The following is a 24,187-nucleotide window of genomic DNA, read 5'->3' as shown; positions in this document are numbered from 1 at the left end:
CTGGAGAACAGAGAAGGTGTGAGAGAGAACAGCAGACCCCGACCCTCCCTGCCCTGGACACAGCCCCCACCACCACAGGGCTGAACATCTCCAAAGGGGCCTGAGAGCAGACTGTCATCTGTGGAGAGTGGGATGCGGGTCTGGTCCCACAGAGCTCCTTGAGCGTTCTTTTGGGCATCAGCTTAACAGGTCACAGATTCAAAAAGCCCCAAACCCACCTGGTCACCTGACTTTCCACCTTCGCCTGGGGGACCAGGAGGGCCAGGAAGTCCCTAGAAGCCCAAATGACATGGGTTAGCAAAGGCAGGCACAGCACAGGGCAGACCCAAAGGAGGCGGTAATGAGAGCCAGGGAGCCCCAGCCCCCTGGCACCCCATGAGGAGGACCCTCCACCCACAGCCGGACAGAAAGCCTGGCAGAGCCACTCACCTGGAACCCAGATGGCCCAGGAGCACCCTGCTCGCCTCGTTCACCGGCAGGTCCCTGCAGAGGAAGAGGAAGGTAGGCTGAGCCATGGTGGCAGAGCATGCAGGATAGATACCAGCCTGCGCTGGCCAATGACGTGAGCACGTGCACCTCACTCCCATCCCCCGCACTCCTCTCCACCAGGTGGGGTCTGTGTTACCCCCTGAGATGCCCCCGCTCCCCGCCTCCGCTTTGGTTGGGCCTGCTATACTGCTTCAGCTCAAAGCCTCGCCTATCATCTCTATTACTGGATGTGCCTGAGGTTCCTCTGGACCTACACATGCCTGCCCATGGGGACACAGAGGACTGGGCAGGTACTCACAGCGGGGCCGGGGGGTCCTGCAGCACCAGTCTCACCATCTTTGCCAGGAAGACCCTAGAGGGCAGAGAAAAGGGTGATGTAAACACTTTCCTTCAGGTCCACAGACCCTAGGGCTGGGCAGATATAGAGGCACTTTTTGGCCTAAGGATTCTAGACCTCCATGATTCCCCAACTGAACTCCATTTCCATCCCTCCCTGCCCGTCCTTTACTGGTTCCCACCTTTCCTCTCAGACATTCTCCACATGGATGCCTCCCCTATTTTCCCTGCTGACCACAGGAGCCAGAAGTCTTCTTGGGTGGATCCCAGCCCCGCTAATCAGGGATCCCAAGACCACACCTAGGAAGGCGACCCCTGAACTCTGTGGTGTCCAACACCAAGCCATGGGCAGTGGGCAGGGTGCTTACTCTTAGACCAGGAGCGCCAGGCAGTCCCTTCTCACCAGCTTTGCCAGCCTCCCCCTGGAGGAAGGAGAAAATAGGGCCGTGAGGTAGAAGGTTGTGGAGGGAGTGGGGGTAGAGCAGGCTGAGGATACTAGGGCTGAGGACCCGCGCTGATGAACAGCAGAGGATAAAACCAAGCATCAGCCCCTTCTCTTGGGTTCAGAGGTAGCTGGGCCGCCAGGCACAATGTCATGGCAGCGATGTTGTGAGGCTCTAAGGGACCTTGGGTGTCCCCAGATCACATGAATCCCCATAGGACATGGAGGCCACCCTCCACACACACATGCACGCACGCACGCACGCACACACACACATTCTCTCTCTCTCTCTCTCTCCTCTGCTCCAGGGGGTGAGGAGGGAGATAACACCACAGGGAAGGAAATGGAAAAGTAAATTATTACTTACATTGGCACCTTTGGGACCAGGGAAACCCATGACACCAGGCTGCCCACGAGCCCCCTGAGGACCCGGAGGTCCAGGGCGACCATCTTCACCAGGGGCTCCCTGAAAGAGAGGTGCCACTCCCAGAACATAGACTCTGTAACCACGCCCATCACCAGCAGCTGGAATTGAGCAAGGCCAGACAGCAGCCCGCATAGCACACCGGGGCCCATCTGCGACAAGGTGTGGCTGAGCTCAGAAGTCTGCCCCTGAGAGTACACCCTGGGCTGTGTCCTACCCACCTAGGAGAGGCCCAGGTGCATGAGGGGATGGCATTTTCAGAGCTCAAAATAAGATCCCAGGCCAACCCTGGCCCCCAAACCTGCATCTATCCCCTGCCCCAATTCTCAAATTTCAGGCCTGCAGGCTTCCCCCACCCAAACTTCCACCTCTCTCTCTCCATCTCCCAAGGATATCCTCCACCCTGCCCACGGCCCCAGGCTGATGAACTTACTGAAGGGCCAACTTTGCCTTGAGGACCAGCATCACCAGGGCGGCCAGTGAGGCCCTATGTTCAGGAGAGAAAAGAGGGCATCAGGGGCAGGCCCAGGACTGCCAGATCCTGGCAGTGCAGGGAGGAAGGGCGGGAGGATCTGCTCAGAGTCTGAGGCCAAGGCAACAAGCGGCTCCCTCACTTACCCGAGCTCCAGGAAGGCCAGGTTCTCCAGGACGGCCAGGGTCACCGTTGGCTCCCTTGGGGCCAGCAAGGCCACTGGGCCCTCGCTCTCCAGGGGCTCCCTACCCCAAAGGAGACAGAGTCAACAGATGCCTTGTAACCAGGGATTGGGAAAGGGCCGGCCCTTCTTACTCACTCACCTTGGGGCCTGCCAGACCATCTTGACCTGGGAAACCACGGTTGCCAGGAGCACCCTGGGAAGAAACAGGAAGGAGGCAGTGCATGAGAACTGTAATGCATCACCTGGAGAGAGCCCAGCCGGCTCCAGGGGGCATCATCAAACCATCAACAACAACTTCTTTGGAGTAGTAGCTGTGGTCTGCAAGATTCTGAAAGGTTTTCTTCCTTTCTGCCTGCCTACCTCTACACATATCTCTCTCTCTCTCTCTCTCTCTCTCTCTCTCTCTCTCTCTCTCTCTCTCTCTCTCTCTTTTGGTATGGGGTTTGAACCACCCAGGGGCATTCTACCACTAAGCTACAACACCAGCCCTTTTTATTTTGAAATAGGATTTCTTAAGTTGCTGAGGCTGGTCTCAAGCCTGTTATCCTCTTGTCTCAGCCTCTCCAGTACTGGGATTATAAATGTGTACCACCTCACCCAGCTTGAAAGGTTAACTTCTTGGGCCTGTCCCCTCCTTTCTAGGAAAGAGCTTGCTCTTTGTACAGGACACATAGGATAAGAATCCCTATCCTTCTGGTGGTAGATGGAGTAAAGAGGAGTGTGCTATCTGCAACAGTCACAGTACTTAGCAAGAACAGAGCCACAGGGCTGGGCTGCGAGGCAGGGTCTCCTTATCCACTTACTCTTTCTCCAGGGGGACCAATGGGCCCAGCACCACCAGGCTCTCCACGAGCACCTCTTTTGCCTTCTTCACCAGCAGGACCAGGGGCACCCTGGGGGCCAGCAGGACCCTGAGGACAACGCAGAGAGAAACAGGGTGAGTCTCTACTGGCCCTGGCAGTCCTGGCCCAGCACATGGAGAAAGTAGCCTCAGCAATGTTTCAGGGATGGGGAACTTGGGGAAGAGGGCTCTATGCGATCAATCATGGAAGGGCAGAAGTGGCCCGGGAGACAGATGGTGTAAAATTCAAACTGTTCAAACTGGGGCCTGCATCAGGGCCCTCTCTACCCCCTTCTCAGGCACAGTGAGAAAGGACCAGAGGGGGGATGGGCTGGGGGAACACCACAGGGATGATAGGACCTACGCAGATACTCACAGGTTCTCCCTTGGGGCCTTGTTCACCTTTGAAGCCAGCGATACCAGGCTCACCCTAGGAGAAAGACAGAGGCAGAGGCTCACCCTGGGCTCTCTCCACAGACACTGCTCACCTCCAGAAACCCTATAAAAGTGCCCTCCGAGGACACGGGCTGGGAGGTCTGAGCCCAGGGATGCAAGCAGGACTGGGAGATCACCTTGGAATCTTACCGTCTGACCTTTTGGCCCCAGAGGACCAGTTGCACCTTGTGGGCCAGGAGGACCACGAGGCCCAGGGAAGCCAGGAGCACCAGCGATCCCAGGAGCGCCCTGTCAGTGTGAACAGAAGAGAGGGTGTCAGGAAAGAGGAGTGAAGGAGGACTGAGCCCACCAGAAGCAGCAGCCCTTCGGCAGTACTTACAGCAGATCCTTTGGCTCCAGGGATGCCATCAGTTCCAGGATTACCCTGCCAAGGAAACCATGTTGTTGTAAATAAGCAGCCAAGAAGGAACCCAAACCACCTCTCAGCCCTCCAGGCCCCAATCTGGGCCTGGGACAGGTGTGGGCCACCACAGGAGGTCCCGGAGCTTGTTTCAAGGAAAAGACTGGGGATGAGGGAGCTGTGTCCTGAGGTTAAGGGGCAGGTATGGGGCCAGAATGAAGGTTTTGGTGAGTGGGGCCCGCGCCTCTGAAAGGGACCCAGAGTCAAGAGTTTCAAGGCCACAGACCCCAGACCCTCCAGGCCAAAGAGGGGCCACACTTACAGAAGCACCAGCAGGCCCAGGGGAGCCGGGAGTGCCAGGTTCGCCTCGAGGACCTTGAGCACCTTCAGGACCGCGGGCACCGGTGGGGCCGGCCTCACCCTGGGAAGAAAGGAAGATGAAGGGAGGAAGAGAGAACCCAGTGGCAGTTGAGGGCCGGCTGAGTGCACGTAGCCTGCGAGTGAGCACACGTATTCACACTTATTCACGGTGGGGCTCACTCATCTGTTCCCACCTGAATGAGCTGCATGACTGATGGCTCCCCACCCCTGCCTTCTCTGGTGTGTGTGTGTGTGTGTGTGTGTGTGTGTGTGTGTGTGGTACTAGGGGGTGGAATCCAGGGGCCTTCTACCTCCGGGCTACACCCCCAGCTTGATTTTATTTTTTATTTGGAAACAGGGTCTCACTAAGAGACTAAGTAGCTGAGGTTGGCCTCGAACCTGTGGTCCTCCTGTCTCAGCTTCCACAGTACTGGGATCACAGGCGTGTGCCACCTGCCTGGCTCTTCACTTCGCCTCTACACTGAACCCCCACCAAAACGCAAGCGCAACTGCACAGATGCCTGCTTAGTTATAGCAACAGGCCACTGACTCCATCTGCCAGCAACTGTCAGGAAAAACCTGGGCAGGGGATGTGCCATCCTAGCACCACAGGATGCAGGACAGATGGGTTAGGCAGCAGACACTGCTCTCTCCCAACTCTTTTTAAACCTGGGAGTGCTCTGCTATTGAACTACATCTTCAGGACTTTCTTATTTCTTATGTTGAGACAGGGTCTTGCTAAGTTGCCCAGGCTGGGCTTGAACCTTGATGCTCCAGCCTCAGCTTTCTTAGTAGGTGGGATTACAGGCCTGTGCCACCGTGCCTGCTCCACACACTCTTTTTATTCCATGGAAGAAGAGAAGTGAATTCTGGGTCACCTGGCCATTTGCTTTCTTGAGCATCCTAAGTCAGAGTGCCATTTTATTCCTACCTGGCTGCCCTGCAGTCAGTGTGACCCTGGGCTCTGGCCCCTGTTTGCTGTGCCAACAAGCCAGGTCAGAAGCCAGCTGGGACAGGAGGCCAGACTCCACTTTCCCTGCTCTAACTGCAGCCCCATTCTCGTCCTAGCAGCCCCTCCCCTGCAAAATGGCCTCTGCTTTTATTTTCATTGTTTTTTTCCTGAAAGTTACAACTTTCTGGGATCTGGGCTCTCTGGGTGGGGGAGTTCCTGGGGAGGGCTGCGGACCTGGAGAGAAGTCAGAGCCTCCTCAGGTTTCTTCTCAGAACATTCTTGCTTCACTTCTGTAATTATTTTCTAAAGGTCAGGGCCCCTCACCTCCCAGCCGTCCCTCTTCACAATGGCTCTCCTTCACCCTGCTCTGGGGCCTCAGACACTGTCTGGTTGCCATGGAAACCCCCAGGAGGGGAAAAGCAACCTGATGCCAGTGACACTTGGAGACTCCTTACTCATTTTCAGGGCCGTTCACACTGGGATTGCACTGGAATCCCTCCTGGGCTGTGAGGGCCTTTCCCTGGCCTGGCTGGCCTCCCACTGGCCTCTATTAATCTTTGGAAGAACTCCATTAGCGTGGCTTGTAGCCCTGTACCCCAAATGAAGCCCTGTGCCCTCTTCTGCTGCCCATTTCCCTCAGCTCTCTGGGGGCCTGCAGAGCTCTTGGGCCCTGTAGGCTTGTCTTCTCTCCTTCCTTTGCTCCCTGCACCACCACCCCCAGGCCTCTGGGGTCTCCCCGGCCGTCTCTTCTGTCTGCCTCTCTCCACTCTGAAGTTGTAACTGGACCTCCAGCTTCTATCATGCCATCTTATTCTCCCAGCCACTGACTCTGGGATTTCTGAATTTATTCCTTGCCTCAATGGGGAACCACAGTGGGTAGCATGGGGGAGACTGCTCAGAAGGCAAGGGAGTTGCTCAGGAGCCTCTAATGAGGGAATAGGAAAGGGGAGCTTCTCAGCCCTCCAGGACTCCCAACGTGACCTGCAGGACACATACCTTGGCACCAGGAGCACCAGGGAAGCCAGGACCACCAGAGGGGCCGACGGGACCCTGAAGAGGAGAGGCGGGTAGAGATGTGAGTGCAGGCCCACGCTGGGCAGACTCTCTGGCCCCCAAAGGGAGACACCCCACCTCACATTCCTTTTCCCTTTTGTACTGATTTTGTTCTCAGTCTACTGGGCTAAGAGACCCAGGATAGAAGCAGTCCCCATTGCCTGTGTCCCCAAGGCACTTAGGAGAGATGCCTCACTGTGCCTGGCTTCAGAAGGCAAGGCAAGTCTCTGATGATACACATGGGGAGAAGCAGACATCTTTGACCTCGCTTCTCAAAAAAGACTGCTGGCAGGGCGGCTGAGAAAAGAGGGGCGCCAGGGGCACCAGCGCATGCCGTAGGTGCTCAAGGAGCATGCCACCTCCTCTTGCCTCCTTGCCTAAGAAGCCAGCTGCACCTTGGTGGCCAACCCTGCAGGCTTCATGGGGACAACCACGACCACCCACTGGGGACAAAATGAACTAACCGGAGGCCCAGCAGGGCCTGGCTGGCCGTCATTGCCTCGGGCACCCTGTGGGAAAGGAGAAAGAGCAGCCGTCATGAAAACCACCTGACCAAGGTCCAACTGTCCCCGCTCTTAGCCCCCCTTCCAGAAAGCGCAGGGGACACCATGCTGGGTGTCCCAGGGCTGAGAACAGGACAGGTGTGGGCTGCAGGACAGGCTGCCATGGGAGCGCCACCATGACATCTGCGACGGAGGGTGTTCAGAGGGTAGCAGTGGGCTTCTTATTCTAGTTAATGAAGCTTAGCTTAACAAACTAGCCCATAAATTCTTTAAATTAAATTGAGGAGATAGAAAGGAAACAGGCAGATAGGGAAGAGGCCTCTGGTAGAAAAGCTTAATTTCCTGAAGGGCAACAAATACTAACTAACTTCCAAGGCTCAGAGATAAGACCAAAGCTTCACAAAACCATTTGTTTACTAATCAACAAATCCAGGAGACATCACTGGAGCAAGTCTGACACCTCTACTGAAAGGAGACCATTCCAAGGACATGCAAATACCCTATGCAAATTCTGAGAGCTGCTTCCCAGAATCCCAAACTCCAACCAATAGAGGACATGCAGACATATATAAACCCCTAGCACAGCCACCAGGACGTATTTCCCTCTCTGGGAACCCCTCCCCTTTGGGGAGCTTTTCTCTCTCTTGCAGGTCATGTTAGCCTTGAGAGAAGGCGGAGTGCAATTGAAAGCACGTGGCCCGGGGCCACACTCGGGTAGTGACCTGAAGACCTCTGCTGGACATCAAGGCCGACCAGGGCCCCTAGGGGTGACCTGCACTTCCTTTCTGGCAGATCACGTGGACTCTGGGAGAAAGCAGTTTGCAACTGATGGCACGTGGCCCAGGCTACACTCCGGTAGTGACCTGAAGGCAGCTACTGGACACCAGAGCCCTGACAGCCCTAGAGGTGTTCTGCCACTTTCCCTATTCCTTTCTGGCTGATCGCGTGGACTTTGGGAGAAAGCAGCTTTCAACTGAAGGCATTCAGCTTGGGCTACCCTCAAGTATTGTCCTGAAGGCAGCTGCTGGACTCCAGAGCTCCGACAACCCCTTAGGGGTGTTCGGCCACTTTTCCCTATTCCCTGCTGCTTCCAATAAACCTTTTACTCCCCTTCCTGTGGTCTGCGGGTGTCATTCTTTGCTCACTGGAGACAAGAACCTGGTAAGGAAACGCTAAGTTTCTTCTCAAGAAACTCCTTTTCATCTTAATGAACGTCGAGTTTCTTCTCAAGAACCACCCACCCCCCATTTCAAAGTTTAATTGTGTGTGTGTGTGTGTGTGTGTGTGTGTGTGTGTGTGTGTGTGGTGTGGGGGTTGAGCCCAGGGGCAGTCTACCTTCAAGGTATACCCCTGGTCCTATTTTTATTTATTTATTTATTTAGTTAGTTAGTTAGTTAGTTATTTGTGGTACTGAGGGTAGAACTAGGGGCTTCTCTACCTCTGGGCTACACTCCCAGACCTATGTTTTATACTTTATGTGGAAACAGGGTCTCATTAAGTTGCTGAGAGCCTCACTCAGGTGAGACTGGCTTCGAAGCTGTGTGATCCTCCTGTTTCAGCCTCCTAAGCGCTGAGATTACAAGTGTGCATCACCACGCCTGGCTCTATTATATTTTTTTGTTTTATTTGGAAACAGGGTCTCGCTAAGTTACTGAACCTGGCCTCAAAACTGTGATCCTCTTGTCTCAGCCTCTCAAGTACTGGGATCACAAGTGTGCACCACCACACCAGCTCCAGCCTATTGTTCCTTAAACTTCGGCTTTGACCCACCAATATCCCTACCTTATCTTTTAGAGACTCAGTGAACTAGATGGAGGAAAATGAAATAGCCAAGTAGTACTCTCAGCTGAGTGCTTGCTGCCTGGAAGGCTTGGTTAACCGGCTTGAGTAAGGCTTGGCCGGGGCTTCATCAAAGCCTCCTCTTGGTTTACTCTAGCTTTCCTCTGTGCTCTGGCCCCTCCCCCAGACAGCCTGCACTTGAGGAAAACAAAAACACTCAATGGATGTCCCGCAGTGAATGGGGCAGGGTGCCAGTCACGACCAGAAACCACACCCAAGCTCTCACCCCTCAAGGACTTGGCTTCCGAGTGCCCCAGTGCCGTGCAAGGCAAAGCTGTGCTTGCACTTTGAGGGTTTCCCAGGTTTGTGAGCACCTCTCACTCCCTCTCAAAGGGCCCTGGGGCCCTGGGAGCTGGAGCCCATCTCCAGGAGCCAGGCCTAGGACCACAAAGAAAGACCTCAGCCCCTCGCTAGGATTTCCTCCCCCTCCCTGCTGGCCACAGACTAAAGTGCAGCCCTCAGGGCAGCTTCCCCACTGCTCCTCTTTTGAAGAACTCTCTGGCCAGGCGTGGTGGCGCACGCTTGTAATCCCCGCACTTGGGAGGCTGAGACAGGAGGATCGCACAGGTTCAAAGCCAGCCTCAGCTACTTAGTGAGGCTCTCATCAACTTAGTGAGACCCTGTTTCCAAATAAAGTATAAAATAGTATAGCCTAGAGGTAGAAAGCCTCTGGGTTTCACCCCCAGTACCACAAAAGAAAGAAAGAAAGAAAGAAAGAAAGAAAGAAAGAAAGAAAGAAAGAAAGAAAGAAAGAAAGAAGAAAGAAATCTCTGAGGAAATGAGGAAAGGCCATTTGAAAGGAGATAACATTCCAACCAGATCTGCTTCTCATATGCCCCCTGAAAATAGCACCCTGTCACCCTGTCCCTGCTGCCCCCACTATTCCTTCCTGAATCACAACAAACTATATAGGCTATGAAGCACACTGAGCCAGGCTCAGCACACCAATATTGTATTACAGAGAACACTAGGTATTAATACACACTTTTGCCAATATTGGTTTATATAGAACACTAGGACCTGGTCCTTGGCAGGGGACCCCAGCAGGCAGAGGGGACCTTTCCCTAGCTGAGTTCTGCTTGCCAGTCCCTGCCTCTCAGAAGCTGAAGGAGAAGGATGCTGTGTGGGAGTTCTTGCTTTAAATAAGACTCAATCTTCCTTCTGGCTATGGTCCACTTCTCCTGACTGAGACTCTCCAGATTGGCAAGCAAAGGAAAGCAAGACAAGACTTAAGACAGTCAGAGGGAACACATAGCCTCAGGGTGCCTAGCTGCTTTGAAAACTTAGTTCCTAGGGAAGCCTGAGGGCATCCTCCCTCCAGGGGGTCAGCCAGCAGAGCTTGAAGGAAGGGGAGCTACCCTGCTGTTCTGAGAAGCTAGAGTGAGGCCCCAAGAGCAGGATGGAGGTAACTGCATGCGCCTGCCATGTCCGTGGCCTGCCTAGTCCGGACCTTCGGAAGTTCAGGCTCAGAAAGCCACTGGGAAACCTCAGAGAAGAGGCCTAGGCAGAGTGAGGAGGGGCAAAGAAGAGCTTACAAACAAAAAACAATCGTCAATGTTCTAGATACAATCTTCTGACACACACACTGCCAGCCTAACTACTATGTGGACAAGAACCAGCAAAGAGAACGGAGGAGTGGAGCCCAGTGTGCCCAGCGAGGGGTAAGAGCAGCAGCAGGGGTGCAACTCATCTTCACCCCTTCACGGGTGGGCCACAGTGGCTCAGGGCCTTGCTAAGAAGCCTCAAGCCAGGGCCCGGCTGGTCCTTAGCAGCAGCAGTGCTTCTTGGCAGAACTGGTGACCTCTCATGCCCTCACACAAAGCGACCCTGGGGCTAGGTGCTTTGTAGCTGTAGCTGGGGGTGGGGATGAGGCTGCTTGTTATTTCGCTGATCTTCTATTGAGGGAAATTTCTGCCAAACAGATACATCGTCTGGCAAGCAGCACAAGCGAGCAGAGCAATTTCTTTTGGCTAGCCCCGCAAGGACCCAGGAAGAGGGGCCTCTGAGCTTGGGTTGTTGGGGTAGAAACCAACAGAAAGCGTAATCTTTCTTAAACACAGCTTTCATCACATCACTCGCCTGACCGGACACCTACAAGGCTTCTCTTCTGCTGAGGGAGCCCAGCTAACTGCCTCCATCTGGCACCTGTGCCCTCCATTGGCTGCCAAGCCCCTCGCTCCTCATTTCCCCCTTTCAGTAGAGGCCAGAAGATCTTGAGCCTGAAAAGTACCATTTGTCTTATGCTATTTAATCTTTCTGTGCCTCAGTTTCCTCTTCAAAAGATGAGGAGAAGAGCAGAACCTATCTCACAGGATGTGGGGGAACAGGAGATAAAGCAAAGCTATAAGGTATTAAATGCGGGAAGTGCCGATGGATGAGCTGGGCTGTTGGCATCATGCGATGTCACAAGTGGCAGCAGTCAGTGTAAAGTGTAAAATGAGACGCACAGCATGTCCTTCGGCGCGCACAAACGCACAGGGCAGTCCAATATGAATGCCATTAGCCTTTATTAAAGCGGGGATGGAGCAGAGCAGGTCCGGGGGGGGGGCTGGGGGGGGGGCGCGCCCTCAGAGCGGCCCATCCCGCGCCCCTCTGAGAGCGAGGGAGAGTCCGTGAGAGTGAGAGAGAGAGTCTGTGGAAGGGCCAGGGGTCCTTCTTTTAAGGAGGGGAGGAGTCTTCCCCGTGGGAACACCACGTTCTTGCGGGGTTCTTCCTGGGAGGCGAGCTCTCCCTGCCTCTGGGCTCCCGGCCCCTCCCCCTGCACTCTTGGGTACTCAGATCTATCATAAAGGATGATGGTGGGATGCTAGACACTAGTCTCCTTTTCAGGAGCACCATCATCTGAGCAACCAGAAACCACAGAGCAGCACAGTGCTAGAGCTAGCTAAGTCTGTTAACTCCAACTGAATTATCCGGGGAAGGGTGCAGTCTGCAGAAGGGGTTACCTGAATCATCTAGACTGGTTAAGAGAGAACCCTGTTATCACCACCCCCCCCACCCGCCCCGTAGCCCTCCCTGTTCCTCCACTGCTAATGATTTTCCATTAAGCACACTCAGGGTGAATTCTTCGGGGCTATACCTTGCCAAGTTGTTTTGAGGGCAGAGTGAAATAAATCAGTAAACTCTAAAGTGGCAGGTGCATGGTGACATTTGGCTTTGTTGATTACTCACCGCAGCACCAGCAGGGCCAGTCCGTCCTCTCTCACCAGGCAGACCGCGGGGACCCTAGAACACACACCAGGACAGCCCAAGGAAGAGTGAGTTGGCTTAAGTTCTCTGTGTGATGACTTCTACCTGGCATGCCTGCCCATGCCCAGGAGGCAAAGATGAGGAACTCCAGACCACACTATCTCCCTGGTTCAGTGGCTCCATAAAGCTCACCTCAGGGCTTTCTACCAGGCAGAACCTGTGAGTGCACCTGTTGCTACCTATGGGGAACCTTGTTAAAAACCACTTGCTTCTTACAACAGATGAGCTCCCTAAAATGTCAAGAATACACAGAATTTTAAAAATGGAAGCATACTTAAAGTGTTTGTACACAGGGCTGTTTCAAGGAAATGTGTATAAAACCTTGAACAAATCATCTATTACATGTTGCTTTTTGCTCGTAATTTGATCAAATCTACAAAACTTAATATCTGCTCTGTTCAAGGGGAGCACTGGTGTTTGGCGTGCAGCCCTCTGATTGGGTAAGGAGGGGATGCCTGGCACCTTCCTGCCAGCTGTGTCACCAGTGATGGTGCAGGTGACACTTGTACTCACCATTGGGCCCGGAGAACCATTCTCACCAGGGGAACCGCTCTCACCCTGGAAAAGAGACAGAGGCTCAGTGTCTGGAACCCCAGCCCCCAAAGAACTCCCAAGAAAGCTGCTAAAAGGTCTGGTCATCTCAGCTGGCACTGATACACTGCAGTTTTGGTTCTATGCGGGACAATTCCCAAGGACGCAGGCCCAAGGCTATTCTGATGTCCTACCTCCTTGTTGTGGGCATCCCTGCCCCTGTGCTTCCCAGCCCCTTACCTTCACACCCGGAGCACCAGCTTCTCCCTTAGCTCCATCTAGGCCTGGGTAACCCTAAGGAAGGAGAAAACATTCCATTACACTTCTGGGAATCCAAACAGGAAGGAAGAATACACATACCCCACAGTGCTTCCTCTCTCCCAGGAAACCCCTTCCTTCTAACACCCTGGCCTGTGATACTTACTCTGTGACCTTTGACACCAGGAAGGCCTGGAGTCCCTGGGAAGCCTCGAGCACCCTGTAATACAAAGGGGAGACAGATTTTCAGGGCATAGACTACAACAGGTAAAGGTTGTCCTGGGCTGCTGAGAGCCTGCAGAGCCAGCTCATTTAAGCCACCAGGGAGAAGCAGGCACCCCAGCACCTGGATGGCTTTTTCAGCAAAATCCAGAACTCCCATACCTCCCCCAAGTTGCTCTCTCACAAATAGGATCGCTCATAGGAAGGGCATGATGCACAGGTACCACTAATGCTTGGTTTTAGACAGAGATAATTACACTAGATGGTTCAAGGAGGGAGATCCTAGGAAAGATGCTCAAGACCAGGAGGGACGGGCTTTACCTGAGGGCCAGGAGGGCCTCTTTCACCAGATTTTCCAGGTTTTCCAGCTTCGCCCTGAATGGAGAAAGAGGTACTTCATTTTCCCACCTTCCTCAGACTCCCCTTCCCCAAATGTCTTTCTTTTTTCACAAGCTCCTGGGTCCTTGCCAGCCTCTGACTTCCCAAGGTAGGCTCTCTCTCCTCTCCTGGGCTCTGCTGACTGGGCTAGCACTCCTTAACCTCGAGAGAGAGACATTGCTGTCTAATGTTATGCATAAAAACAGCTTGTGAGAGCCAACTCTCATCTCTTCACTTCGTTTGCATCCTTTGTAGACATCCTGACGCAGGCTGAGCTTTTTCTAACTTATTTACAATTGAGATAATGTTGAGGCTTTGAATAATTCTCTCTGTTCTTCTCTACATCTTCCTGCCTCGTGTTTTTCCTCTCCTCTCATTTCTCCATTTCTCTTCCTGAGGATAATGATGTTTTCATTATTTCCCTCATTATTGGGTCCCAAATAGTCCCCAGGGAACTTGTCAGCTAAGTGGCAAATGGGCGTATAAATGGCAGACAGACGGGGGGGGGGGTTAGGGCTGACCAGTCCACCCCAGGAGGCATCCCCATTGCCCCCACAATGTGCTCTCCAAGTCTTCCAAAGGAAGAGTATACTCACATCATCACCAGGTTTTCCAGGGGGGCCAGGAGGACCACGGGGACCCATGGGACCCTACAAACAAAGTAAGAGCATCTAAGAGATGGTTGGAGGGGGAGACACCTAACAAGAGACAAAACTCAGGGATGGTAGTTTTGAAAGCCAGTTCTCCCTAAACGAAGAAAGGTGGGAAGGGGCAGAGAAGATCAGAGTAGGAAGCTGCAGACAGTGCAGTCTGGGCAGCCTCCAGAGAGGGACAGAGTTAGTTCCTGGTGCTCTTGCTATATTTCTCTTCCAGAATTCTTCCATTGTTAGAAATGACATCTTAATTTTCCCACTGTCACTGCAGGCAAGAGCTGGCAGAGCCAGAGGGGAACAGTAGCTGGGGTCTGAGGGAATCTATCATCAGAGGCTCCTCAGGAGAGGGGTGGGGCTACTCACAGAGACACCAGGTTCGCCAGGTTCACCAGGGTTGCCCTGAAATCCTTGAGGGCCCTAAAAGAGAAAACGAGGACACCAAGTTGACCCCCCAAACTGTGTAAGATATCAGAGTTCGACAAGCATGCACAATGCCACCAAGGGGGAAAGCCCCAATACTTACAGGAGCACCGGCAGGACCCGGAGGTCCTCGAGGTCCCATGGGGCCCTGCATTGGAAGGGAAAATGAGAGGCTTACTGGACATGCTTCACCATGGTGGCCTCCAGGGCGCCACCTTCTCCCTCCAAAAGCCAGGACAAAGGACAAGAAGACCCTTTCTGAGTAGGGGGCCTACAATGGCTGCTCCCTCTCATTTCTCACTCCCCACACAGCCCTCCATTTTTATTTATAGGCACCACTTGGATAGAGAAGTTGGCCTTGCTTTCTCCTGGACAGCAGCCATGTTTACTAAATCTGAGTTTCATTTAGCGTGTGCCAAGTCAAAGCTTCGGGGTTAAGATTTCCTGCTGGAAGTCTTGTGGATGCTGGGGAACAGTAGCTGCTGTCTGCATTCTTCAGTTCTCATTCCAAGAGCAATAGCAACTGGCCTTCCAACACACCAGCTATACGCATCTTCCCATCCTCGTTCTTCTTAGTCCAGCATCATTAAAACTGGCATCTATCACCATTAAAAAAACAAATGCTTTGGGCTAACTAAATGGGAGGTTATAACTGATAGAGAAGCACTGCTTTAAGCAATGATCTGCAAAGCAGAGTCTGTCAGAGTCTCTGGCTCTGCTAAGGGCCACCTCCTACCATTTTGGCTGCAAAGATCTGGTGTCTTTTCTTACCATTGGTCCTTGCATTACTCCCATCTGGGCGCCTCCAGCCTTCTCATCAAATCCTCCAGCCATCTGGGCAGCAAAATTCTGCAAATCAGCCCAACAACATTAGGAGGTTGAGATGACCTAGGTTGTTCCTACTTTCTATGAAACTGTCTAAGGAGAAAAAAGTCTACTTGGATAATCTCTGTTAGAGACTAATCAGGCATTGGTCAGGATGACCACTTATGTCTGTGAAGTAGTTCTGGGAATGTGTTATTAAATGGCAGTGATAAAAATCATTTCCCTGGAATATAAAGAAATATCAGTTGCTTGCATTTCATTTTATAAAATTATTTTCATATGCTAATATATTGCATGCATTATTTAACATATATTGAGAAATATAACTAAACATCTCTTTTGAAGGTATTCTTTGTTCTCTAAAACTTTAATGCCCAGGGAAGGACTAAAATCAACAGTCTTAAAATGTTTCAGTAAGGGATGTAGTAGGCATCTGAGAGCCCATTTAACTTTAAGAATTTAAAACATAGCAAACATTAAGATGGCAAACCTACAAAAACTGAGCAATAACATAATTTGTTGACTGGTTTCATTCCATTTAGCCACACACCTTCACTCAGTGGGGCTCATTCATGAGAATGAATAGATGCTTAGAATGTATTTGGCAAGGACCAAGAATAAATGTCTTCCAAGGACAGTGGTCACTCCTCTTCCAAAGAAATACAAGTACCCAGTCATCCTTTCCCAACCCCCCTACCCCTACCCTCAAGAGAACCACATGGTTCAGATGCCAAGAAGCCAGGTAACTGAACGTTTTCTTTACAGAAACCCAGTGAGTAAAAAAAAAAAAGTCAGGTCTTAGCACCACAGTCTGAAGCCTAGTATATGATTCCACTCAATTATAGGCTGGGAGGCAGAGCCATGAACAGACTATACACACTGCTGGCAGCTCTGGGAGCCAGCCAGGTAAGAGCAAGTAGCAATTTAGAAGCCACATTTCTGGAGGAACAGCCTGAAGAAAGGGGAAATGAGGATACTTACTCCACCGAGGCCAGGAGGACCAGGGGGGCCAGGAGGACCAGGGGGGCCAGGATTTCCAGGGGTCCCAGGCTCTCCATCTCTGCCACGAGGTCCAGGTGCACCCTTGGCAGGAAGACAAGGGCACCAGTGTAAAGCAGTGTTGCTCAAAGGACCATCTGTTCACAGGCATCTCTCAAGGTGGTGAGGCACCCGAGGTGCCCACAGAGGTTGGGGATTGAGCAGCATAGCTCCCTACTCACTTTTTCACCCTTTTCACCACGATCACCTCTGGGTCCTTGTTCACCTACAGGCCCCTGAAGGTAAAGATCATGGTGAGGTAACAAGCCCAGAAGCCTGCAGATCAGCAACTCCAGCCCAGTAAGGGAGGGATGGAGGGAAGCCTTCCCATCTTACCTGAGGCCCAGGAGGTCCTATGGGTCCTACAATCTGTGAGAGAAATTGGCCCACAGGATGGTCGGTTAGAGAAGGGCACAGGCAATGACCATTTAGAGTAACAGAGGCACATCATGTGTGAATAATTCATACTTACATCCTTGATGTCTCCAGGTTCTCCTTTCTGTCCCTAAAACATGAAACATTCACAGGATTAGGTTGAGTAAGCCCATGAAGCCCCAAGGATGAAGCCCCAAGGATAAAGCCCTGCCCAGAAGCTCTGGCACTGATGTACTCTCTGATACAGACATCTTGTGATGTTTAGAAAAGAATCAGGGCTGGGGGTATAGCTCAATGGTAGAGCACTCGCCTAGTGTGCTGGAGGCTCTGGGTTAGATCCCTTGTGCCACAAAGAAAAAAGAAAACAGCAAATAAATAAAGTAACCACGGGCTAAATCAACAAAGCATTGCTTCTGAAGAATAAAATATATTAAAAAAAACTAAAAAAAATCCTCTTACCTTTGGTCCTAGTTGCCCTGAAAATGGAAAAAATAGAGGAGAAGGTAAGATTCATAAAATGGACAAATACCAATTTTTGTCACTCCAATGCTTTTAGGGAATCAAACAAAGGACACAAGGAAGGAAGGAAGCAGCTTCCCCTAACTCCACTGAACCTCTCTGTTGGGGTACTAGGGCCACAGTGGCCTAGGGTTGCTGAGAACATAGGAGGAATGGAGGTGCCCCAGATTTGGTACTCAAAAAACAGGCAGCATGCAAAAGAATGGAGTGACGGCAGGACAGAGATCAAACAGAGCCCAAGATGGAATCAGCCACCTAGAAAAAAGCATGAAGAGCCTTTCCCCAGAGGGCCAGAAGCCCTCCCCAATCCCAAGCCCTCCCAGAAGAGGAATCAAGGATGTAGGAAGTCTTACATTAGAGCTGCATCTCCTTGAAGTATGCACAAAAAACAGCAGGACATAGAAGTTACCAAAAGCATTGCAGCCAAGGCCATTCCAAATCACAAGTCCCCCCCCCACACACACACACCCCCAGCAGCTAAATCCTACAGGCAAGCAACACTTCCCTCGCATGGACCCCTCTGAAATGATACAGGAATTGGCACCATTCAAGGAGCCCATGGAGGGAAGTGTTACGGAAAGGCAACTTCTCATCCCCTTTCAATAACCTCCTCTCTGTTTGAACCAAAAGGGAACAGTGAGGGCCACCCACGAAACCTAGACATGTGTCGCCAATCACCCTTCAGGTAGCCAGGATGTCTGTTTGAGTGCTGGGGAGAGGCCACTGCACACATCAGCACCCAACAGCACTGAATCTAGCTGGGAGTTAACACCACCTACCAGCTGCAGGACCGCAGGGCTCTGTCTAGCCCAGCCCATCTCCACCTTTCACTATGGAACTCTAGAGCCCAGCCGCTCTTCCTATCAGCTTTCTTCCTAATTGGTGGTCAAGTCTAAGTGGGGGAGTAACAGCAAAGAGGTACCACAATGTTCATACCTCAGAGAGGAAGCCTCCCCCTCTCCCTCCTGGCTTTGCCACACTGAGGACCATGCTAGAGGTCTTCCAGGAAGACAAAGTGTGGACGACAGGAGAAATTCACTCATGATTTGGCCAGACAGGGCATTTGATCTCTACTGTGGCTATAAGAGATTATATCAGAGAGGACATTTTTGTGGAATCACCATTGTATTTCATATATGTAATTCAGAGGTACAAATGTCATTTCAATCTGCAAGTGAGAAGTGGCCTTTCCTTTCTGCCCAGCTGCTGGGGTCCCATGGATGACCAGCTCCTCTGCTTTGCAAAGACAACCAGTATCCATGGGGCTGGGGGTATTTGCGGTGCCTGCAAGTAATTTATTTATGTTGAAGAAGAAATAAATAAATTACGACCACTGGCAGCGGTTCTGGGAAATGGGCAGATGGGGCAGCACTCTCCGAAGGGGATCTCCGGGTTGCCACAGGGTAGTTCCGAAGCATCTTCACAAATTATGTCGTCGCAGAGGATAGTCCCAGAGTCACAGACACAGATCTGGCAGGGCTCTGGCTTCCATACATCCCTATCACCATACCTCTGCCCTTTATACAGACAGTGGTCATCGTTCAGTCCAAAATCTGGGGTGGAGAAAGCAGAGAGTAAAGGGCAGGAGGGGTGGGGAGCCAGAAGAGAAAGAGAAAGAGAAAGAGGTTGTAGTCAACTTGACATAATTCAAATGCTGAAGAATGGGGGCTTGGGCCACACAAACAGAGAGAACTTTAAAATTATTTTTCTAAGATATCATTCATTCTTCCATGTATTCCACAAATATTTATTATGTGTCTTGCACTGTTCTATCTATTCACCAGTGAGAATCTTGACCCAGCAATGACAGTTACAGGGATGACTGTACTACACTCTCTCCATCTATCCAGCGATGGGAGGGAGGGGTTGGAAGGCAAGTGGGAGGAGGAGATGAAACTCTCAACAGGATCCCAGAAATGTAAAGGAAAACGGTGAAATGACCTAGCCCTAGAGCAGGGAGGTCTTCTTTTTGTGTTCCTCAAGGGTTTGTGAGATCAGCTAAGTACAACTGACAGGTAAAATTCAGAGGGAATGTAGAAAATTATACCCATAAAAGTTAGAATCTTTTTTTTTTTTTGAGTCATGGTGGTGCATGCTTGTAATCCCAGCATTTGGGAGGCTAAGACAGGAGGATCTGTTTCAGACAGCCTCAGCTACTCAAGAGGCTCCTTGCAATTCAGCGAGACCCTGTTTAAAAATAAAGAACAAAAAATAAAGAGGTAGAATGCCCCTGGGCTCCATTCCCAGTGCCGGAAAAAAAAAAAATCTTTGGACAGACAAGTTCCACAAAAATGGATATATAAGAGGGGGGACAGTAGAAGGAGGAGCTATTACAATTAGGATATTGTCCCACTCGTATTTATTTGCAGTACTGGAGATTGAACCCTGGAGCATTCCACCTGTGAACCACACCCCCAGCCTGCTAAGTCACTTCACACTGGCCTTGTACCTGCAAACCTCTAGTCTCAGCCTCCCAAGTACGGGTAAATTCTTTAAACCATGTTAGCATTAGAACATGGTTAGGAGTTCAGAAGGGGGCCAGGCCCATTGAAACAACACACTGGGAGCCAGAGCAGGCTAAAAAGTGAGGCAAGTTGGGCCGAAGGACCCCAAGTGCAAAGCCTCCTCCTCCCCGGAGGCCTGGCCTCCATTTGAAGACAGCGCCCCAACTTCGGGGAGGCCTCGAAGGCCTGGTCTGTGTTCATATTGGCCAGTCCAGGCTTGGCTGCCTGCAAGAATGCAGAAGAATAGCTCCCGACCGGTCCCTCTCCGCTAGCGCCCTGCCGGCTGGAATTCCTATTGCAAATGAAACCTGTGCTGACAAGAGCAGTCTTGAGAGCGCCAAGGGGTGAAGCGCCCGCACCACGTGCTAGGCAGCGCCCAGCTCTGTTTTTCTCATCAAAATCCCCAAAGCAATGGCAACACGGGCAGGAATAACAGGACCAGGCCACAACGCGGTGGGCGTGGAGGGAACCGGGTCTGCCCACTGCTCTTTAAGAAGAGTGAAAAATCTAAAGAGAAACGTTTCTTTCTTTTTTTTTTTTCCACTAGAAGAAATCCATCTGACTTTGGCATGATGATTATGGGGAAGGTGGCGGGGATCCCCAGGGAAAATATCGAAGCTGCTGGGACACACCCACCGCTAAAGTAGCTGGGGTGTAGAATTCGGGCGACTGGGAAGGAGCGGGCAGAGGGCGACGGTAACGGGGTCCATTCCAGCCTTAGGAAGAGCCCACCCGGGTCCGCGAGCACCGGGGAGGAGAGAGGAGAGTGCGGGGGGGGGGGCCGCGGAGCCGGGTCTCCCGAGGACGCGGCGCCCAGATGCGCGGGACGAGGAGCGGCGGGCGGACGCTGGACGCGGCTGGCCCGTAGACACTGGGAGGGTAGAGAGTGGGATTAAATGACTGTCCCAGAAAGGAGCCAGCACCGTAACCGGATCCCCGAGGTGTGGACGGAGGAAACCGGCACCACCAAAAACGCTGCACGAAAACCGCTGCAGATAGCATCCCGGCGCGCCCGATCCGGTTCCCCTCATTACCGCAGAGCCGCATAAGTGATTCTTTGTGGCAGGCCAATTAAAAAGCTACCTCTTTCGGGGAACTGTTTTGCCTCGCCGCCGCTCCGCGCGGGGCCGGAGCCTGGGCGGCGGCGCGGGCGGGCACAGGGGGGCATTGTGGCGAGGGGCGCGGGAGGCCGGGAACCCACCGGACCTCGCCGCCCATGAATGGGGCTTTTCTCGAGCGCATACAGAGCCCGATTCACAGGTCTCCGCGAGGAACCAGTTTAAATAAATACGGGCAGGGTTTCAGCCCCATCTGGAAGCCATCGCTGCCAATCTTCTAACGCAAACAAGCCTCACAAAAGAGGATTGAGGTCTGTCCCCAGAGCCAAGGGCACTCTCGGAGGCGAGGGCTGTGAAATGCAGATGTGGGTCAAAGTCGCCGCTGCCAAAAAGTGTCTCAAACTCGCGGAAAGATGGGGAGGAGGGGCGCGGCGGGCTCGAGGTTCCCGACGTTCCCGACGGCCACGCAGGCTGCGCCTCTGTGCGCCGCACCCCCCCGGCCCGCCGCCGCACCCCCCCCCCCCCGGCCCGCAGGCCGGAGCCCGAGCGCGGGGCGTGCAAGCAGGGTGAGCCGGAGTGCGCTCAGAGGCTCAGACGCTGGAAAGCGCTCCCCTGGGGAGGAGGAGCCGCGGCTGGAGGGTTTGGACCCAAAGGGCCTTGGAATTCACTCCCTGCAGGGAAGAAGGAGGCGGTGCGAGCGCTCCGCCCTTCAGCGAGCGCCCCTAACAGCGATGGGGAGCCGGGAATGGGTGTCGTCCCGCGGCTGACTCCTGGGCGCGCTAAGGCGGAGGTCGGTCAAGACAACTTTGTGAATTGCGTGCTTGCAAAGTCAGGACAAAAATCTCCTCAGCCCAGACCTCGTCCAGACACGCGCTATTCCTCACCTGTCCCGGAGCTGGGCTCCGTCTTTGCGCGCTGGGGGCGACGCGGCCGGGCTCCAGCGCCCACCCCAGTCACTCACGCTAATGAACGGAAAGTCAGCCCGGGCCCGCCGCCTTCCAAACCGTCCCTGGAGACAGCCTGGTGGCACGCGAGGGCGCACAGAGCCTCGAAGGCAGAGGGACTTTGATCCCCCTTAAAAAAAAAAAAAAGAAAAAAAGAAAAAAAAAAAAAGGTTTCACCTGCGATTGATTTACAATCTGTAACATACAAAGACAGGGCTGGAATCCCAGTGGTCGGAAACGTGCCCAAACACGTGGAAAAAAATCCTCTTTACCTAATACACTTTCCAGGCTTCTTTGTCCTGACTATAATCCCAGACAGTGGACTTTTTCAAAGGAAGCAGTGGAACCGTGCGGTCGGAACCGTCTTTGGACCAGACTGTAAGACTGCCATCTCTATTTTCCTCCCAGGTGGTGACAGCCATCAACCAGCCGAGTCCCCTGCTACACACACACACACACACACACACACACACACACACACACACAGCCTGCAGCCTGTGCTTGTGGGCAGTGTCGGGAAGGGATTCCTGTTTTTTACCTACTGTTTTCCATAAAGCCGATATTGGCCTTTGCATGTACTGATACCTAATGTTTTCTATAAATCAATAGTGGTGTGCTGCCTGGTTCAGTCTTTTCATAAGCTTACATCGTTTGCGTGGTACTTGAGGAGGGGGTGAGGGAGCAGCAGGGACAGCGGCGCACTTGAGAAGCAGGTCTGGTTGGAATGTTATCTCCTTTCAGATGGGCTTTCCTGCGGAAATTTCTTCAGAGGAGGCAGCAGGGAAGGAGGGGAGGCTGCACCTCACTCTGTGGTCAACAGCAAGGGGGAGGGAATTCAAGAGGGGCCGAACCTTAGGAGTAAACTCTTTCTTTGTGGCCTCGGGTTTCAGCCCGTCAGTGTCAGGCCTTTGTCTAGCTCCCCTTTGAACCCTCACCCTCCAAGCCCTGCACAAGGCGATGGAGTCGCCCCGTTAGCGTCTGCTCGCTCCCTCGTTCAAAAGTCGATGGGCCGCGATCTGTTGTGCTGAACTCCGGGGCTTTAGCGAGGCGAGCTGTATAATTAGGCTCGTGATCCTAATTATCAAAGCTGGTGGTAAAGAGTGCATTTACATCGGTGCGCAAACCTCTGGGGCCCGACACTTTGCAAGTGCCATGTTCTTTCTCCATGGAGAGCGCTGCAAATGGCCCCAGCCACGACCTGCGCCGAGGACGCTGGGCCAGAGCGCCTCGCTCGCTCGCAGGGCTGGGCACGCGCTACGAATCCGAGAGCCGCGGTAACCCGGACCCGAGGCCTCCAGACCCGACACCGGCTGGGGAGGAGGACGCCAGGGGCGCGCCAGAGCGAGGCGGGCAGGGGCTGTGGGCGACTTACGGGGGTGCTGGCCTTGGCACCGAAGGGCGGCGGCGGCCAGCAGCGTCAGCAGCACCAGCGTCCGGGGAGCCCCGAGGCGGATCATGGCTCACCGCGGGGCCGGGCGAGCCCGCCGGGGCGGAGAGAGCGAGGCGGCAGGAGCGGGCGAGGGTGCGGGTCTCTACCGCGCCCTCATGCAGGCGCCCTCGGAGCAGGAGGAGGCAGGAGACCCGGCAGCCCAGCAGCTCTCTGCGCCTTGTCCCGGCTGCGGCGCCCGTTATATGCGCCCGGTCCCTCGCGAAGCTGGCAACTCCCCCAAACCGCGGGCCGTCCCCGGCCCCCCGCCGGGCTGTAACCTGAGACCCGCCCCCGGAGCCCGCCCGCGCCCGCCCGGGCCGCACCTGCCCGGCCCGGACCCCCCTCTCCACCGGCCGAGTTTCCCGCCCCCCACCCTTCGTGTGCCAGTGGCCTGATCGGGCGGGGCGCAGAGTCGGTCCCCAGCACCCCCAACCCGGGACTGCGGCACTGCCCCCTCCAACCACAGGCGGGAAGGGGGGCCTCCGGCCCCTCCCCTCGGGGTTCCGAGAGGGTTGGCGGGGAGGGGGTGTTTGCAGAGGAGCGAGCGGGCTGGGAGCCCGAGACGGAAAAGACGCGGGAGGGAGGAGGGCGGCCGTAGAAAGGAGCCGCAGGGGGAGATGGGGCCCCGCGCCTGGGGGTGCTGGCAGGGGGAGCCCACGAAGTTATCCGAGTCTTAAATCTTGAAGACAAACTATCGAGCCAGCTGTGGGGGTTGCCGGGAACTATCTTCTAGCCCCTTCCCACAGTACCTGCCTCTGGACTCCCACCTGCAGGTTCAGAGCGGCACCCTCCCCCCTCCAGCTAGGCTTAGAAAGAGCCTCCTCTGAAGACTGGGCAGAAGTTGGCCTGAGCAGGCAGCCGGGAAAGAGGCCTGTGTGTTCCTTCACAGAGGAAGACCTGTGTGAGGTGGGGGTGGGGGGGTGGGGCAGACCTGGGAAGGGGCCGAGGCGCTCGCTACACAGCGCAAAATGGTGCAGGCTGACCGGATTGGGGGCGGGAGGGGGGAGCGGGCTCCGTCTACTTCCAGGCTCAGATGTGGTATGTGTTGTTCCTGGCTGGGGTCCGGGAATCCGGGCGGGGAGTGGGCGCTGCT

At 53.7% G+C, this 24,187-nt stretch overlaps 1 protein-coding gene across 2 annotated transcripts in view; it reads right to left on the bottom strand.

Annotated features, from left to right (window-relative positions):
* Nucleotides 1-23,122, bottom strand: part of COL2A1 (collagen type II alpha 1 chain) — a gene marked incomplete at both ends in the record, with an annotated part of 32,578 nt that extends 9,456 nt beyond the window's left edge. Inside the window, 31 exons of one of the 2 annotated variants that reach the window (XM_080706433.1) lie at nt 219-272; nt 430-483; nt 788-841; nt 1,194-1,247; nt 1,635-1,733; nt 2,125-2,178; nt 2,310-2,408; nt 2,487-2,540; nt 3,151-3,258; nt 3,565-3,618; nt 3,774-3,872; nt 3,964-4,008; nt 4,307-4,405; nt 6,293-6,346; nt 6,814-6,858; nt 11,863-11,916; nt 12,454-12,498; nt 12,712-12,765; nt 12,896-12,949; nt 13,273-13,326; nt 13,926-13,979; nt 14,346-14,399; nt 14,506-14,550; nt 15,174-15,251; nt 16,209-16,310; nt 16,448-16,501; nt 16,602-16,634; nt 16,738-16,770; nt 17,100-17,116; nt 18,488-18,712; nt 23,038-23,122. In XM_080706433.1, coding sequence (XP_080562559.1) covers nt 219-272; nt 430-483; nt 788-841; nt 1,194-1,247; nt 1,635-1,733; nt 2,125-2,178; nt 2,310-2,408; nt 2,487-2,540; nt 3,151-3,258; nt 3,565-3,618; nt 3,774-3,872; nt 3,964-4,008; nt 4,307-4,405; nt 6,293-6,346; nt 6,814-6,858; nt 11,863-11,916; nt 12,454-12,498; nt 12,712-12,765; nt 12,896-12,949; nt 13,273-13,326; nt 13,926-13,979; nt 14,346-14,399; nt 14,506-14,550; nt 15,174-15,251; nt 16,209-16,310; nt 16,448-16,501; nt 16,602-16,634; nt 16,738-16,770; nt 17,100-17,116; nt 18,488-18,712; nt 23,038-23,122 — 2,067 coding nt within the window. The remainder of the gene's footprint in view (nt 1-218; nt 273-429; nt 484-787; nt 842-1,193; nt 1,248-1,634; nt 1,734-2,124; nt 2,179-2,309; nt 2,409-2,486; nt 2,541-3,150; nt 3,259-3,564; nt 3,619-3,773; nt 3,873-3,963; nt 4,009-4,306; nt 4,406-6,292; nt 6,347-6,813; nt 6,859-11,862; nt 11,917-12,453; nt 12,499-12,711; nt 12,766-12,895; nt 12,950-13,272; nt 13,327-13,925; nt 13,980-14,345; nt 14,400-14,505; nt 14,551-15,173; nt 15,252-16,208; nt 16,311-16,447; nt 16,502-16,601; nt 16,635-16,737; nt 16,771-17,099; nt 17,117-18,487; nt 18,713-23,037) is intronic. The other variant, XM_080706434.1, reaches the window with a different exon arrangement.
* Between the last annotated feature and the right edge of the window lie 1,065 nt (nt 23,123-24,187).

This window comes from Muscardinus avellanarius, assembly GCF_963383645.1.
Source record: "Muscardinus avellanarius genome assembly, chromosome: 11".
In the NCBI taxonomy this organism is placed as follows: Eukaryota; Metazoa; Chordata; class Mammalia; order Rodentia; family Gliridae; genus Muscardinus; species Muscardinus avellanarius.
The sequence above is the reverse complement of the archived record's forward strand: the minus strand, read 5'-3'. Positions and strand labels throughout refer to the sequence as shown.